This window comes from Penicillium psychrosexuale (genome assembly GCF_028828465.1).
Source record: "Penicillium psychrosexuale strain IBT 29551 chromosome Unknown utg000003l, whole genome shotgun sequence".
In the NCBI taxonomy this organism is placed as follows: Eukaryota; Fungi; Ascomycota; class Eurotiomycetes; order Eurotiales; family Aspergillaceae; genus Penicillium; species Penicillium psychrosexuale.
This window is the reverse complement of record NW_026643188.1, coordinates 279,315-295,080: the sequence shown is the minus strand read 5'-3', so window position 1 is coordinate 295,080 and position 15,766 is coordinate 279,315. Positions and strand designations below refer to the sequence as shown.

General features: G+C 47.5%; 6 protein-coding genes across 6 annotated transcripts; 3 read left to right on the top strand and 3 right to left on the bottom strand.

The window, feature by feature from the left end:
* Nucleotides 1–717: 717 nt before the first annotated feature.
* Nucleotides 718–3,224, bottom strand: N7518_004024 (M13 family metallopeptidase; the record flags this gene model as incomplete). Its single annotated transcript, XM_057184951.1, has 5 exons — nt 718–795; nt 852–1,252; nt 1,310–2,408; nt 2,459–2,973; nt 3,032–3,224. 5 exons carry the CDS (start codon nt 3,222–3,224, stop codon nt 718–720), a joined length of 2,286 nt encoding a protein of 761 aa, XP_057041721.1.
* A 947-nt stretch (nt 3,225–4,171) lies between these two features.
* Nucleotides 4,172–5,400, bottom strand: N7518_004023 (alpha-hydroxy acid oxidase; the record flags this gene model as incomplete). The annotated part of the gene is made up of 3 exons (XM_057184950.1): nt 4,172–4,324; nt 4,385–5,268; nt 5,328–5,400. 3 exons carry the CDS (start codon nt 5,398–5,400, stop codon nt 4,172–4,174), a joined length of 1,110 nt encoding a protein of 369 aa, XP_057041720.1.
* A 711-nt stretch (nt 5,401–6,111) lies between these two features.
* N7518_004022 (uncharacterized protein) lies at nt 6,112–6,804 on the bottom strand (the record flags this gene model as incomplete). Its single annotated transcript, XM_057184949.1, has 1 exon — nt 6,112–6,804. The coding sequence occupies one exon, from the start codon at nt 6,802–6,804 to the stop codon at nt 6,112–6,114; it is 693 nt and encodes a 230-aa protein (XP_057041719.1).
* Nucleotides 6,805–7,696: 892 nt separating this feature from the next.
* On the top strand, nt 7,697–7,940 carry N7518_004021 (uncharacterized protein; the record flags this gene model as incomplete). Its single annotated transcript, XM_057184948.1, has 2 exons — nt 7,697–7,816; nt 7,878–7,940. The coding sequence occupies 2 exons, from the start codon at nt 7,697–7,699 to the stop codon at nt 7,938–7,940; spliced, it is 183 nt and encodes a 60-aa protein (XP_057041718.1).
* A 4,177-nt stretch (nt 7,941–12,117) lies between these two features.
* On the top strand, nt 12,118–13,419 carry N7518_004020 (guanine nucleotide-binding protein subunit alpha; the record flags this gene model as incomplete). Its single annotated transcript, XM_057184947.1, has 5 exons — nt 12,118–12,244; nt 12,310–12,497; nt 12,552–12,715; nt 12,766–13,024; nt 13,078–13,419. The coding sequence occupies 5 exons, from the start codon at nt 12,118–12,120 to the stop codon at nt 13,417–13,419; spliced, it is 1,080 nt and encodes a 359-aa protein (XP_057041717.1).
* An 821-nt stretch (nt 13,420–14,240) lies between these two features.
* On the top strand, nt 14,241–15,390 carry N7518_004019 (mitochondrial 37S ribosomal protein mS38; the record flags this gene model as incomplete). Its single annotated transcript, XM_057184946.1, has 2 exons — nt 14,241–14,589; nt 14,681–15,390. 2 exons carry the CDS (start codon nt 14,241–14,243, stop codon nt 15,388–15,390), a joined length of 1,059 nt encoding a protein of 352 aa, XP_057041716.1.
* Nucleotides 15,391–15,766: the final 376 nt, after the last annotated feature.

Sequence of the window (15,766 nt, the reverse complement as noted above, 5' to 3'; positions counted from 1 at the left end):
TCTCGTCGACTCTGTACGGAGCACAACATACGGAGTGCTCAATGTCGATCTGGCCTCCAAGCATACGGGTGAGACATCACATGTCAGATGTCGATCAAACTGACAGTGGTCCATAAGATTTGACATGTCGACATTGAAAAAAACGGGATCTAAAATCAGCTAAATCTGAAGAAGTGAGGGGGCTAGGTCCTTGCTGATCTAGGTAACTAAATCCATTGGCCGACTCTTCATTCCGTGCTCTGTAACTAACTACATAACCTCTCTTTCCTCTGCCTGGTCCGCCTGGCTGGTCCGCCTATTCCCACTTGTTTTGGGCAGCGATCGCTGTGGAGATCAGCAGCTTTAGGGTTTCGGCACCTTGGCCGAGCAGGAGGTCCTCCTCTCCGACATCGTTAGCATCCATATATTGGGTCAGTGATGTATCAGACATCGTTGGTGCCAACGAGTTGCTTTGCTGATTTAAATGATGAGCAATATATGTTAAGTACTTCAGTCTCGCTAAAAGTTTAAAATTTTAGCTTGCAACGCTTCTGTCCCAGCGGTAAAAATTGAAAGGTTGAGAAAAACGAGCGAGCTACATCAATATCCATTCAAGTACCGGGCAAGGATGAAATGGGACGCGCAGCTAGATACTTCAGTCGTGACGAAGTCAGAATACTCGAATTGATTAAAAACTCATAAAAGTAAATGCCATTGACAGGAGTGAACTATTCAAAACTACCAGAGCTTGCAAGCTGGCTTCCTGTCTGGGCAACTAAAGGCGTTCTTGAACTCCCTAGAGTTGGCCATAGTTTCCTGTGACAGCGGTCAGTGATAGAACACAAAGAAAGGAATGCATCGACGAAACTCACGATAATTCGTGCCGATTTGGGCGCATGGGGGTCGTTATAGACCGCCCGCTCAGCCGCCTCCTGAGTAGTCTTTCCACACCACCAATTGCCATAAGATATAAAGAACAGCTGCTCTTTGGTAAATGCATCCAATCCCGGGAGGTGGAGATCAGGCTTTGCCTCATCGTGCTTCTTCCACGCATGGTATGATGCTGCCAATCCTCCAGCGTCGGCGATGTTCTCGCCCAGTGTCAGTCGTCCATTCACGTGGAGGACCTTGCCCTCGGGACCAATGACTGTAAACTTGGAATACTGGTCGACAAAGCATTGAGCACGCTCTTCAAATGCTTCAACTGTCTTGTCGTCCCACCAGTTGGTGTAATTTCCACTCTCGTCGTAGTGTCGACCGGTAGAATCGAAAGCTATATCACGTTGGTCAGTGGGAAAATGGCAGTAGTTTTGCAGACAACTGAACATACCATGTGAAAGTTCGTGGCCGCTCACAGCACCAAATGCACCATATGCCAGATACAGCGGAGCGGAAGGTCCATAGAACGCTGGCGGCTGCATAATGCCGGCAGGGAAAACGATCTCATTACCTGGCGGGTTGTAATAAGCGTTAACAGTCGGTGCACTCATATCCCATTCGTCGCGGTTGGTGGGCTTTCCGAGCTTAGACCATTCGCCGCGAAGTTGAAACTTCGCCACAGCCACCTCATTCTCAAAGAATGTGTCCTTGGACAATTCCAGCTCCCGATAGAATTTATTCACATCCTCGGGGTCTAAAACATTGGGACTCTTTGTAGGAAATCCGATCTTCTGGATGATGTTTCCAACCTTCTCAATGCCCAATCTTCGCACATCTGGGGACATCCAGCTAGTCTGGTCCAGTGTGAAGATAAATCGCTCCTTGATATCGGAAACGATCTGATCGCCAAGCTTTTTCGAGTCCTCAGAGAACGCATCAAGCACATAGAAACGGCTGAGACTCCATTCAAGCCCTTCATCCAGACGCCCAAGGCATTTACGCCATCGCTCCTCCTTAGCCTGAGGCTCTTTGCCAGCGAGTTCATTCTCGAATCGCCGAAGAGGTTCAATGGAGGCATCCTCAATAACATCCGCAAAGGCTTGGATGAGCTTCCACTGCAAGAAGAGCAGAACAGTCTCTCTGGGTGTGTTTTTCAAGAGAACGGACAACGCCTTCATATAGGAAGGCGATCCAACAATTAGGCGATCAGTTTTGTAGTCACGGGGCGCCAAAGACGAAATAATATCAGTAAAAGAAATCTCAGGTACCAGCGCCTCCGTTTCCTTGATACTAAGGGGGTTGTAGTATTTGGTGACATCTTCCTGGGTTTGGGTGTCCGGGGTCACATCCGCGAGCTTCTTTTCAAAAGCTACAACATCCTCCGCAATTTTATCGAATCCATCTCCAGCAAGTCCCCGAACAACTTGCTTCAAAACGGTCGTGTAATCAGCCACGGTCTTTGTGTTATTATAGTACTCTCTTGCCGGAAGTCCGATTTCACGAGGCGGTGAGATCATGATAACAACATTATCAGGGTCTCGATCATCGGGCTAAAGGGGTCATTAGTGGCGCCCATAAAGTATAGGTCGCATAGACTTACAGTGACACCGGAAGAAGCCAGAGCCTCGACACCAGCGTTAGCCAGATATAACAAAGCGCTGGTGAGTTGATCATGTGATCCTTTCACAAGATCACCTGCCTTTGCGGGATAGATAGTCTTCAATTCATCCAGAATATTAGTCAAAGGCTTGCTGCCCCGTTTGATGACTGTACCCTCGTCCAAGCAAGCATCGTATGCAGCTTTGAGTTTCTTAAAATTATCAGCATCAGAAGGCTGCGGCGGTTCTGTGCGCTCCAAGATATGGCGAAGTTTAGTCTGGGCATTCTCTTCCATTATTGTGCCCGCAAATATCGATCCCTGATCGGGCCGCATGTCATGGTGTTCTCTCCATCCACCGCAGACATATTGGTCAAAATCAGTGCAGGGGTCTATGTTCTCGTAGTTGGCATCCAAATTGTAGAGGATTTCGGACGCAGCATGAATGCATTCTTGTGACTGGCAAAGCGGGGGGGCCTCCGAGTGTGGGGACGGGTTCTTCTCAGTAGACGGAGAGCCTAGTCATAAGGACGATCATGTTAGCGACGCATTATAATAGCGAGAGGGGGCTCCTACCATGCGATAAGCCTAGATAGTAGGTAATAAGACCGGTGATCACAAAGACGCAGAGCCCTTTCCTCAGGGCCCTCGCCCAGCAGGGGTGAGTTCTTTGTAGCTTATTGTCAAGGGTGTGGCTGGAAACAAAGTCATTGTCGTCGGAGTCGTAGATTTCGTTCACATCCAGAAGCGGACCCTTCTCGGACTGCATATTGGGCAACGAGGTCGTTGGAGTCACGTTTGCTATGGTCCCGGAGGAGCTATTAGCACCTCCTCATAGCTGCCGGACATGAAGACATACCTGAATGATGATGGAGCCGTGCTTAAAAAAAATGATAGACTGTTTCGAGAAGATGATACTTACCCGAGGATCATGGACTGAATGAGTCTCGGTGCATATTATTACTCCTTAGGCAATGAGGAGAAGCTGGGATCGGAATAATGGCGTCACACTCGGGGCTAGCTTAGCGGCTCCAGCTGGGCTGTCCCGAGACCAATGATGACTCAGCGGTTTGCCCCCGCAGGTGACGATATTCGCTCTGGACACTTTCAACTTACAATAAGTTAAGCCACACCTAAGCCCTGGGAATGGGCTATTATTATCAATCAGCGCAGATCAGTTCCTCGATAGAGTTCAGGGTTATCGGGCAATCGACAATTGATTTTTAGACTCACGATTGCCCCTGGTCAACCTACGTCTCGGCCACCTTTTTTACAACCTGCATTTCAACCACCAACTTTACAAAACGAAAAGCAGGTTGCAAAGTTGGTGGTTGAAATGCTGGTTGTAAGGCAGGTGGTTGAAAACCAGGTGGTTAACGTCATTTACTTTCACACCTTTGCCCCCTCCAAAGAGTCATAGTCAAGTTCTATCAACAGTATTTCATAGATGGTCTATATCCGTCATAATTTTTCTAATAGTGGTGTTTTAGGCCTAGGCTTTATACGGAGATGCAGGTGAAATATATGCAAGCCATGACAACTACAAGCCTCACCTCTGGGACTAGGAACCGGGCAAGGTCCACGAAGCGGCCCCCAATTCTGGGCAGGTGGCTCCGTTTGCTTAGAAACTTATTATTATACCGGGATCAAAAAGTGGCAACAGCTGAGCATGCACGGAAATAAGGCTTTGGGCACCAGATGTAATCACAACAGTGATCACAGTCTAGACAAAGGCCCATATGCATTGACAACTGCTAAACTTGCGGGGCTGATCTCAGATATCGATCTACAGCCTGTGAGCTGCATGCATCGCTTGAAGTCATCGAACAGGATCCTGAGCATCAGCTCGACTCCCTGTTGACCGTCATACTACCAAAAAAATAAGTATACCCGCCTATCAGGATTCTTGAATAAATAAGGAGCACTTACCGCAAGTCCCCAAAGTGCAGGACGACCAACCCAGCAGCATTCAGCACCAAGAGCCAAGGCTTTGAAAATGTCCACCCCAGATCGAATTCCACCATCAATATGGATCTTGATCCGTCCTCGCGCAACTTTAGCACAGGCAGGAAGCGCATCAATTGTGGCCGGTGTCTCGTCCAACTGACGACCGCCATGGTTGCTAATTATGATACCCTCGCAGCCATATTCAATAGCAGTCTCGACGTCTTCCGGAGTGAGAATGCCTTTAATCCAAATCTCCATCTTCGTGACGCTGCGCAACCACGGTATCTCCGTGGCCCAGGAATGGGAATCCGAGTTTGTCGAGCTAAACCCATCATCGTGAGATTGCTGCTGAATCTCGGCAGATGTTCTTTCATACATCGGATACCCTAAGCCAACTGGAGGCATAAATCCATTCCGCCATTCATTCCAGCGCACCCCAAGTACGGGACTATCCGCTGTCAGAAATAAAGCCTTGCACCCCGCAGCCTCAGCCCGACGGATGATTCGTTCTTGTTTGGCTTTGTCGTTCATCGCGTAGAGCTGCATCACATGATGAATTGACCCTACTTCTTTTCCAGCGACGGTGATCTCTTCAACCGAGTGATTGGCATAGGAGGAGACACCCATGTTGACGCCCATTTTGGCACAGGCTCGGCTTGTGGCCAGCTCTCCTTCTGGGTGGGCCATAGCCTGGATTCCGGTGGGTGAGATACAAAGCGGAAATGTGATATCTCGGTCAAAGAGGGAGATTCCAGTGTCGACAAGTGACACATTTCTCAGAACTCTTGGTAAGAGACGGTACTTCCTATACGCAGCATGATTTTCGTGGAGTGTGACTTCGTTCGTTGCACCGGAGTTGAAGAAGTCTATTCCTCTGTGTTAAAGATAGATATCGGAGATAACAACAGGGGGAGCCAATAAATACCTCTCGCAGAGACGGGTAGAGAGTTGGAAGCCGCCTCCTCAAGGTCAGCTATTGATAATATGGTATTTGCCATTGCAAACAAGAGGTAACAGGAAATCTTGAGAGACCTCTTGATAGCTGCAGTCAACGTGAGGGGTAAATGTGGGGAGCTTACTCTGTCTGTCCTGTAGCTTTACCGCCTGTTCCTCGAATTATAGCAACTTGTCAAGGTTCTAGAAATTGGAACACCTACTGGGATATAGTCTTCTCTTGGGGGAGAGGGGCAATAGATTAAAGCATTTTAACCTGACTCAAGGCCTGCAGTTCTGTATTTCCGGTGTGATTACATTCCAAGCAATATGTACTTCCCACTCGAAGCGTGGAGTCGCATCTACAACCTATCTGATTGGTGGAGGCCTTAGGGGCATCCCATCATTCGTGTCATGTTCAAGTCTGATGAAGGTCCGCATTATACAACAGGCATTTGGGTGACATATAATATTACAATGGCTAGCATATGCTTAACCTCGATTATAGACTTTCGCTTTTAGAAAACAAACAAAAAGGCCAGGGAGACAAATGGGCAGATTGAGGGTATGGTCTTTGAGTATGACATATTGATGAAGCAAAATCGTGCAATCAAGAGAAGTGCTCATGGTGGTTTGTGTCAAACAGCCATATGACACCAGACCTTAGACTCTATGCGGTGATTTCGTATTCCGCACTGCTTGCGCATGTATGAAAACAGCCAGGTCTGCCAAGACAACCTTGCCCCGTGGCTTTCCTTGTACCACTAGCTTCACATCTAGATTTCCTTCCACCGATATCCAATGAGCTCCGCCACCTCAATCGCAAGTGACCGACCCGAACAAAGGCCAACAAAATGCAATGTGGCATCGATGCCATTGACCATAGCGCCCGTCGTGATGATTCTGACTCCGGACTGATTCTGGCCAGCATCCAGGTAGGAAACCAGATCCGAGGGATCTTCGGGGACGACTCGAGTCCCTTTCGCAGCAGGAGTTCGATCAACATAACGTTGGGTTACGTCTCGTAGCCCGGGGACAGCAAGACGGTGAGTGGTTGCCGTGAGGCCATCAAGGACACCTGCAAAGGCTAGGAAGTAGGATCCCATGCAGACGGCCAGAATAGTACGTTGCCGCATGCTATCTTGGTCCATGTCGGATGCAAAACAGGTGATAAATTCGACAAGTTCCGATAACGGCCCCTGATCGGTTTCCACAAGCGGTAGGATATTGTTTGGTCGTGAACCAGGGACGATCAATATGTCATAGTCGGACAGATGAAGTTTGGCTTCAGCGAGGGATATGTCTCTCTTAATTGTTGTGTTCTCTTGAGACGTTGTGAGCTCATCCTTCGCGGCATAGCTCACGGAGAAGTCCGTGGTGTTGAAGAGTACTGAAACTGGACCGCTCACATCAAGGATGTTGAACATGGGGAAGACAACCACTAGCGCTCTTTTCTTTATGTGGTCCATTGTAGACCTGAAGAGTATAGAGAATATAAGACTCGGTTCTGTGAAATGTGGTCTCTTTCTGTAATTATTCAGTGACGTCACCAACAATTTGTCTCCGAGGCATCCACAAAGGCTTCACATCTGTTGTTCAATCTGCACTCTGGGCACTGGCGAAGAGTACTAGTGGACCTCGGGATTCCTATCGAAGTGAAAATTTGCTAATATTTATTATTTAATTGATTAACTACAACATAGTTACGGAGTAACTACTAGTTAACTACGGAGAATCTAGTACTCCGTGCAAGAATTCTATTTAGTGGAAACCTGCCACGCTATCAGTTAATTTCATCCCCTTATAGAAAAGGATCGACAGACAAGTATCGGTACGGAGTATTCCCCATCTCTTAGCATGGGGACTAGTAAACAAAAAAATAAAATAAACCACAATATAGTATATACGGAGTTGTGCCGTATCTTCAATTCTTCGCTTCTTCACGGATTGTCACATGACTAGGACGGCTAGCCCCACCCTCATTGTCCCACTTTCCTACTTCTCCCTCTTCTCACCACTTGAAGCCTATAACTTCCTTCCCCCGTGGTCTCGTTCCCGAACAAAGATCCAAAATACCTTTCCATTCAAGTCCAAAATTTTCTCTTCTGTTATTTGTTTGACCTGTACAAACTGCAATGTCGGACCTGCGAAGCTTAAGTCCATCCGTCATATCAGAACTCTCCACCTTTGTCGAACGTCAAGTATCCCTAAAACACTTTACAGGGCTACCAGCCTGTGAGTTCATCAGATGACATAACTACCAGACAGCAAATTTCATCACCTTTATGAATAAGGATCCCCGCCTTAGAGATCCAAACCCGGGGGTTCTAGCTGTCCCTGCAACTATCGGTAACATTCTCCATGCTAGTGGGCCGTGGCCGTGGCCGTGCTGAACTTATCGAGAAACTTCTGCGAGATTTCGATGGCGCTAATCCCCTCCTAACGAAAGATGGAAGCACCGATATTAGCAGCCTGCTCTCCGTAAGTTGTCTATCGGTTTTGAGTTCACGCAGCAATACAATTTAAAATGACGAAATCACAGAGGCCAGGTGAAGACCCGTTCAAGCTGAACTGCAAGGAACGGAAAATCAGAAGCCAATATTGAATGACTTGGGCCGTTTGCCACGCTGAGCGATACTTATGTCTTTCTTTTGTGAGTCTTAGAAGTCCTCCCGATGTATAGAGGTTTAAGAGGGGTAGTCTAAAACTAAGGGCGTATCTAAGGCCGATAATAACTAGATGAGTAGGTCTATAATAATTTACTTAGTCTCTAGGATGAAAACCCTACCCGTCAAGCTTATACGTTGTCTTCTAGTAGTTAGACTTGTATGAAGCGATAGCTAACGTCTATATAAAGGACGGATGCGTCGGAGAGATAAGGATGAATATATATATACTCCGTAGTAAGAGGAGTAAATTATTCTCATTGCGGAGCGAAGCGAAGCAAGTATATTACACTCGAAAAAGAAACCCAATGAGGTCTCGCTATCTAAACGAGTGCTATGCTGGACTAGGTATATCAGCTCCGGAGCTATTCCCGAACGACTCACGCTCGGACGTTGAAAACCAAGAGATTGGACCAGTCAAATGCCGATCGACAACGTTTAAATTGCTCGAGTCATTCAACGCCCCTGAGTACTAGTTTGGCCGTTGGTAGGTTTACCGTTAACTTTGATACCGGCCACAGAGTTCCTGACATAGGAGGAGAATACGCGCCTGGACTAGTCACAGTCCGCGGATGGTCTGGAACCCCACAGCGTCAAATTGGGTATATAAAATTAGAACTCATTCGAAGCACATCGGGAGGAAGAGCCCTCCGGAGATATGGTCCCTGCGCCACTGCATTGCATATACTCGGAAGTCGACATCTCGAGGTCGAACTGACAATCTGTCCGTACCTAACGAAGCGAATAGGTGGTTCAGAACGACGACAGTTAGATCCAGAGAAACAGAGCAAGACGTACGGAGTAGTACTGTATAGTCTCATAGATAGATTTATTTATGTGTGGCGTCTAGCTTTGACGAACCTAAACCCTATTGACTATCTCCGGGAAGGGAATTAATTAAGGGGATTCCGATTGCTAATTCGACCATTTGCCAGGCCGCCCTTCACACCGCCTTAGTGTCAAAATCCCTAGCAAGATGGTAGATACCCGGTTCTTAAGAGGGATCTGTTAGGTATGTACGGAGTACGGAACACATATACATACAATATACTCCGTACTGTGTGAGGTATTTGTGTTGTGAGCTCCCGATTTTATTTGAAACTTCTTGATACCAGCGGAACACCCATTATGCATACAACAGAAATAGAATGACAGGGGATTGGATAATATAAAAACCTGCCAGAGAAAAGACATGCCACACGTGGGAAATTCCTCGGAAGTTGCATGTGGGGAAATAACCCAATCTCAGGCTTTGAGCATGAGACCCGTGGGCTGTTCTTTTACATCAGTAAGCAGCTAACGTAATTCACAAGCGAGCCGGCCACACAAGCCAGCCGGCCACCCCAAAACATATAGTAAATGCGGTAAATTACAACTCGATATATCAACAACGGTAGTTTATATAGAGATTTCCCTTGTGGATTGTTGCTTTTTAAGTCATATCTAGTATATTTAGGGAGTTTAGGAAAAGTTGATACCTTGATGGTTGCGTTATATATACTTCTAGCTTTTGGCAACGTAATTTTCGGTATTTTTTGAAATCATCACAAAATAGCCTTCTGCTTGCTTTAATATTGATATATAGTGCTAGCAAGCCTTATCGATTACTATCGATAAATAAGGAGATAAAATGAATACATGGTTGTTGAGATATAGATGTGGAATATATCGCATTTACTATGGTGTTTTGGGGTGGCCGGCTGGCTTGTGTGGCCGGCTCGCTTGTGAATTACGTTAAGCCTAGTAGTAGCAACTAGTAAGCAGCTGGGGCAACCTAGATCGACCCTCCGGGTACTCCGTACTTATGTACATACTTCATACTCCTAAAGTATAATCTCGATCGCATCTCCGGCATGGCGATTCCTATACCATGTCGAGTCAAGGAGAATTTTTGTTCGGTGATGCGAACTAGGTTGGTCCAGGTTGATCCGGATCATCCCATACAAACTTGAACGTTGTATGGTCTATTCTTAGGATTCCGGCTAATCGATCCCCACAGGTGAATTTGACCAGTCCCAAAAGGATCACCCCTGCCTTACTAGCACGATGGTGTGGTGATATTGCCCGCAATTAATGAGAATCATATCTTGAAAATGGGGACTGCCAACTGCCGGTAGAATGGGGCAATCGGTCCTGGAGTACTGAGTATTGCGGGGTTGCATATAAGCGTATGCAGAAATGAATCGTTGAGCACAGTTGGTCATCTCGCAATCCTCATTACAGTCAGATTCAGCGTACTCTATGCAACATCTGCGGCTCAAGCACGGCAGAAATTGTGTGCTTGGGGGCGAAGAGAAACGATAGTCACGGTCCACCTACGGAGTACTTCGTACCGAACATCTGTTTCTCTTGATGGAGCCCTTCAGAATGTCGAATGTTGGGTTTGAACTCTACTCTCTGATTGGTTTGTGCGGAACCCCTTAAGCGCTGTACTCCGGTGCTAGCCTTATTTCCGTCAGAACCTCGGTAGAACTGTGGTTATAGATGTATTCATACGGTTCTCTTGAGGAATCCGAATTTCATAGGCTCCAGTAGACGGACTCAACATCTCGGTTGGAAGTAAAGAAGAAGAAGAGCAAATGCCCATAGTGATCCAAGCATACCCTTAGTGTTAAACCCGGGACAGGAATCCGCCAACGTTTCAGGATGGCCCTTGCATTGGCCAGTGGCACATCCATGCGGGTTTCAGCAGCTTCGTGTCGATCGCTGGAGCTTTGCATTCCGAATTGGCTTGCACCATTTTGTACGGAGTACTTCGTACATTACTCCTTTGATATTGCGTACATCGGATGTTGTACATATTTCCATGCCGATTTCTTCTTCTCTTTAAGAAAAGAGATCTGCAAAAGTAAGACAAAATAAGGAAAATTGAAAAATAATTCGATTGTCACAGAATTTCTGTTGATTGGATCAACGTGTGGGTGTGGACGGAGTACCCGAAGCGGTTCCAATAGTACCATTTGATGGGTCCCTAAGTTTTCCTCATCCCTCTATGTCTCCTGTCAGACTGTAAAAGATATAGTGTCGGTAAAAGGCAATCGAACAATAGAAGAACCGAGCTGCAGTATCTGTTTACAATTGATAGGTTCGCAACTCGTAGATGCTGCAGACAGGGGGTCAAGCGCCCACCCCATAGTGGATCGGTTTAGCGGCCCCCCTGGGAGTGAAGATTTGGATGGAGTCCTCCGTAAAAGTAAAGCCTTTGTAGTATTTCCAATACAAACAGGAGATCGTCAAGGGAAAAGAAATTAACGGAAATGATAACGAGGACATACATATTTTCCTGAAGAACACGCGAAAATACCTGAGAATACTCCAAATACTCCAAATACCGAACATTGACACAAACTCAAGTCAAAGATACCGAAATCAGTATACAAAATACCAGAATATCTGACAGGTGATCACCTCCCCGCTTGTGGACTCGCTCGTGGGACGGGAGAGACGTACGACCTGAATGCGCCATTCCATTTCTTCCATTTCTCGCCCCCTCTCCCCTCCGGAGAACTCGGCTCTCAGCCTCCGAAACGTCCTTTTGTCCTCAGAACTCGGGAAATGTCCAGAGTTTGAACTTTGGAACGCGATCTCGGCTTCCCCCGTCACCGCCAACGTCCTTCCCCTTCAAGCTTCCTATTCGGCCTTCGGCAGGCTGACGTTGTGTCGCTCACATTTGGCGCCTGTCTCGGAGGATAACCTAGTCCAATTGGAAATACGACCGCTCAATTCGCAACGGAACGTGGTCGATACGTGTGGGGAACAACGGAAGCACCCATCGAACCTTTCAAGCTTCTGCCTATCACGTTGCACGCCAGTCATTCGACGTTGGGTCGGAGTTGGACTTAGGCATAATAGAGAGGAGGATTTTGTTCTTTTTCAAGGTATGCACATCTATCACCTTGCGCGGAGAGAGTCACCTGTCGAGTCTGGGTGGAGTCTAGTCGAGTCTTTTGTCTCTGAGCTTCGACCGGACTCCCGTGTGGCGCAATCCAATCGCATCCCTGACTCGGATTGAAAACGCGTTGATCCGTCGAGTACCTTGTCAAACTAGTTCAGCTTGTAATAGACCGTTGCTAACCACCATCGCGCTAGGTAGTTTGCCGTTACCGGACATAAACCATGGGTTGCTTGGTTTCAAAGCCCGAGGAGGTTGATAAGGATGCTTTCCAGCGCAATGCGCGCATTGACCGGACCATCAAGAATGACAAGAAGACGCTGGACCGGACCATCAAGATTCTGCTATTAGGTGGGTGATTCCCGGTCGCTGATTGTCGGATTGCTTCAGGATCGCGTTACTAATAGAATACTCAGGAGCGGGAGAGTCCGGCAAGTCCACCATCATCAAGCAGATGCGAATCATTCACAGCCGGGGCTTCCCCGAGGAAGAGCGTCATCAAACCCGTGCCGTAATCTACTCGAACATCGTCATTGCGTTCAAGGTCTTGTTGGATATCATGAATGCCGAGGATATTGATTTCGAGAACGAGGAAAAGACCAAGGTACTAACCAGCCTTTTTCTCAAGAGACCGACATCAGCTAACGAGGGTTGAAAGCCATTTGCCGACCTATTAGACAATACGGACCCAGATGTAGGATCCAACGAAGCCTTCTCCAATCTCGAGGTTCGCGATGCGATGAGGGCCATGTGGAAGGATGAAGGTGTGCAGAACGCTGTTGCACGAGGGCATGAATTTGCTCTCCATGACAACTTGCACTAGTAAGTTGAGTTGGTGATATATTACATGGGCTTGGACTGATGAAACTCAGTTTCTATGGATCTCTCGATCGCATATTCGCTCCGGGCTGGCTTCCTGATAACCAGGACATGTTGCAGGCTCGACTTCGGACGACAGGTATTACGGAAACTTTGTTTGAGCTCGGGCAGATGAACTTCCGCATGATGGATGTTGGAGGACAGCGGTCAGAGCGGAAGAAATGGATCCATTGCTTCGAGGGTGTCCAGTGTCTATTGTTCATGGTCGCCTTATCTGGATATGACCAATGTCTAGTCGAAGACCAGAATGCTGTAAGCACGATTTTCCCAATTCTCTCGCTAGCACCGCTAACCACACCTTACAGAATCAAATGCACGAGGCCATGATGTTATTCGAATCACTAGTCAACGGCGAATGGTTCAAGCGCAAACCAATCATTCTGTTCCTCAACAAGATTGATCTCTTCAAAGGAAAACTCACCATCTCCTCTATCTCCAAGCACTTCCCAGATTATACCGGCTCGGACACCGACTATGATTCCTCGGCACAGTACTTTGCAGACCGATTCCGCGGCATCAACCGCATCCCAGACCGCGAAATCTACATCCATTACACTAACGCAACTGATACAACATTACTCAAGGCGACTATGGATTCAGTACAGGACATGATCATTCAGAAGAATCTGCATACCTTAATACTATAAGGCAGAGGCCCTCAAATCCCCGAGGCATTCCCCATGACCCTCTGTCTGACAATGATTTTTCTCTTTCTTTCTTTTCTTTCTCTTCATTTCCTATTTCTCAAGCTCTTCAGCCTACCAGTTATTTTCCGGTTGCATTCCAGGGCGGCTACAATTCGTTCACTCCTTCGTGATCATTGCCGTATTTTCTTTTTTTCCATTCTTGAAATTTTTTTTTTTTTAACGAGGCGTCTTGACTGAGAGGTTGTTATCTGCTCTCTGCTCACATCATTGGGTCTATCACGTTGCATCCAAAAGCCTATCCGATTTCGCCAACTAATGCCCATGTTTCGGTTAGCGACTGTGTCGTTGCCATCCCCATTTTCCTCCATTTTTTGGTTTAATGCAGAGTGATACCATTTATTTGTCTTTGCAGCTGTGTTTACTAACGACTGCTCTGTATTATCACAATCATTCTGGGTTTTTATTTACTATATCTTATCTCTGAATGAACTCGACATCCTGCTCTTTTATGAGCACTTTTTTTCACTTTTCGGACTCCAGCCTCGATGTACCTTCAAAAATTAGGTTTAGCTATCAGATCATCAGGCCGTTTGAGACAGCCCGAAGAAACAATACGGTCAATATGTATAAAAGATGGGTTTCTCCCCATCAAGTGGAACCACACGAGTTCAAGATTGCGTGGTCTATAACTTGTCACACCTTAGGCATCAATATTACATAAGCATCCGCATGATCAGTGACCCCGAGTTCCGGGCCGACTGATTTCGCCTCCGATTCAGACTCATTCACCCTCTCAGTAGTGACTGGGTTATCTACCAACCATGTTGTCAACATCCTTACGCCGGGCGGCATGGACTCCCATGCCGCTTTCCGGTATAACTCGCTCCGGTCAAAATCTTACCAGCAGCTTGCTCGGCGCAACCCGACCTCTGCACCAACGCCGGTATTCCTCCTCATCCTCCAAACCGCCCGTCCCGCCCAGCGATGGCTCCCGACGAATGGACACCTCTGCCCCGGCAAAAGGAGTCAACTCATCTAGCGAGAAGAGCAAGGCTAACCGCCGTCGGGGGAAGGACAGCTCTACCCGAAACGGTTCTTCAAAGTCTAGTCAACATACGGCATTTTCCAACCTCCCAAGTGTTCCATCGACACAGCACCGACAGCCACATGGTTAGTACTCAAACCCCAGCAAGCCCCGTGTATGGTTTTGTCTCCGCAAATAGATGACTGGAAGCTGACTTTTCTTTTTGTTCGCTGCTAGATGTTCATATAGCGTCGTTCTTCTCCATCCACCGGCCAATCTCGGTGACGACCACCGTGCCCCCCACCTCGAGCACCGATGCCTTCGAAGCGATCTTCTCGTCAAAGCGTCCGCTGAAGAATGAACCGGAAGACGTCATCTTCACTCTTTCATCGGCCGTGCAGTCGATGGAAACTGGTTCTCAAGGCATGTCAGAGTCTGAAGACCAGTTTCGGAGCTTCAGCGAACAGGACGGCGAACTCCGCATGCTTGATGGCCCCGACTCAAAGATGTCTGTGGAGGAATTCACCCGTCGTCTCCGCCCATTCCAGCCTCCTCCCCCGCCCGTCGCCATGGACACATCCGCTGCCGAGATTGCCGAGACTGCCGAGACCATCGATGCCCAGGTCGACAATGAGTATCAAACCTACTCGACCGTCCTGACTATTCGCGAGGCTCGTCATGCCGACGGCCGCAAGACCTATGAGGCACACACGGGACCTTTCGTTCGCAGCGGAGAGATGGAAGACCCATCTGATATGCGCGACGAGATCTCTATCGAGGCTCCCTCTGATTCCACTGCGGGTATGACATATATGGAACGTCTGCGCAACAACCGCACCATGCATGCTATCAGCACCATGAGACGGCGCAAGGCTAAGATGAAGAAGCACAAGTTCAAGAAGCTGATGAAGAGAACGCGTACTCTAAGACGGAAACTCGACAAGTAGACTTGTGCTTGAAGTTTCCTGGTTTACTTTTGTTCTTTTTGCTATCAGTTGCATCTTGCCTGCGTCTGTGCATTTTGGGTCGAGGCAAGTCTCGTGAGAGTTCAGGGCATATATCCTCGCTTTCATACATTTTTTTATTCCTTTTCCATTCTCCCTTATCTATTCTCTCTCGCCCTATACTCGATCAAATATCCACAAATACACAAATACTTCTTCTCTCTTGGTGTTTTAGCTGCGAACTGCTGTACTTGCGCAGAAGTAATTGCGGTCTTTGGCTGCTGTGTGGTGTGGGCATTGACTCTCCCATGCATTCGGATAAGCAAATAGATCTTGATTACTCGATTTCTGTTATGGCGCTGCTACTTTGGCTGATTTG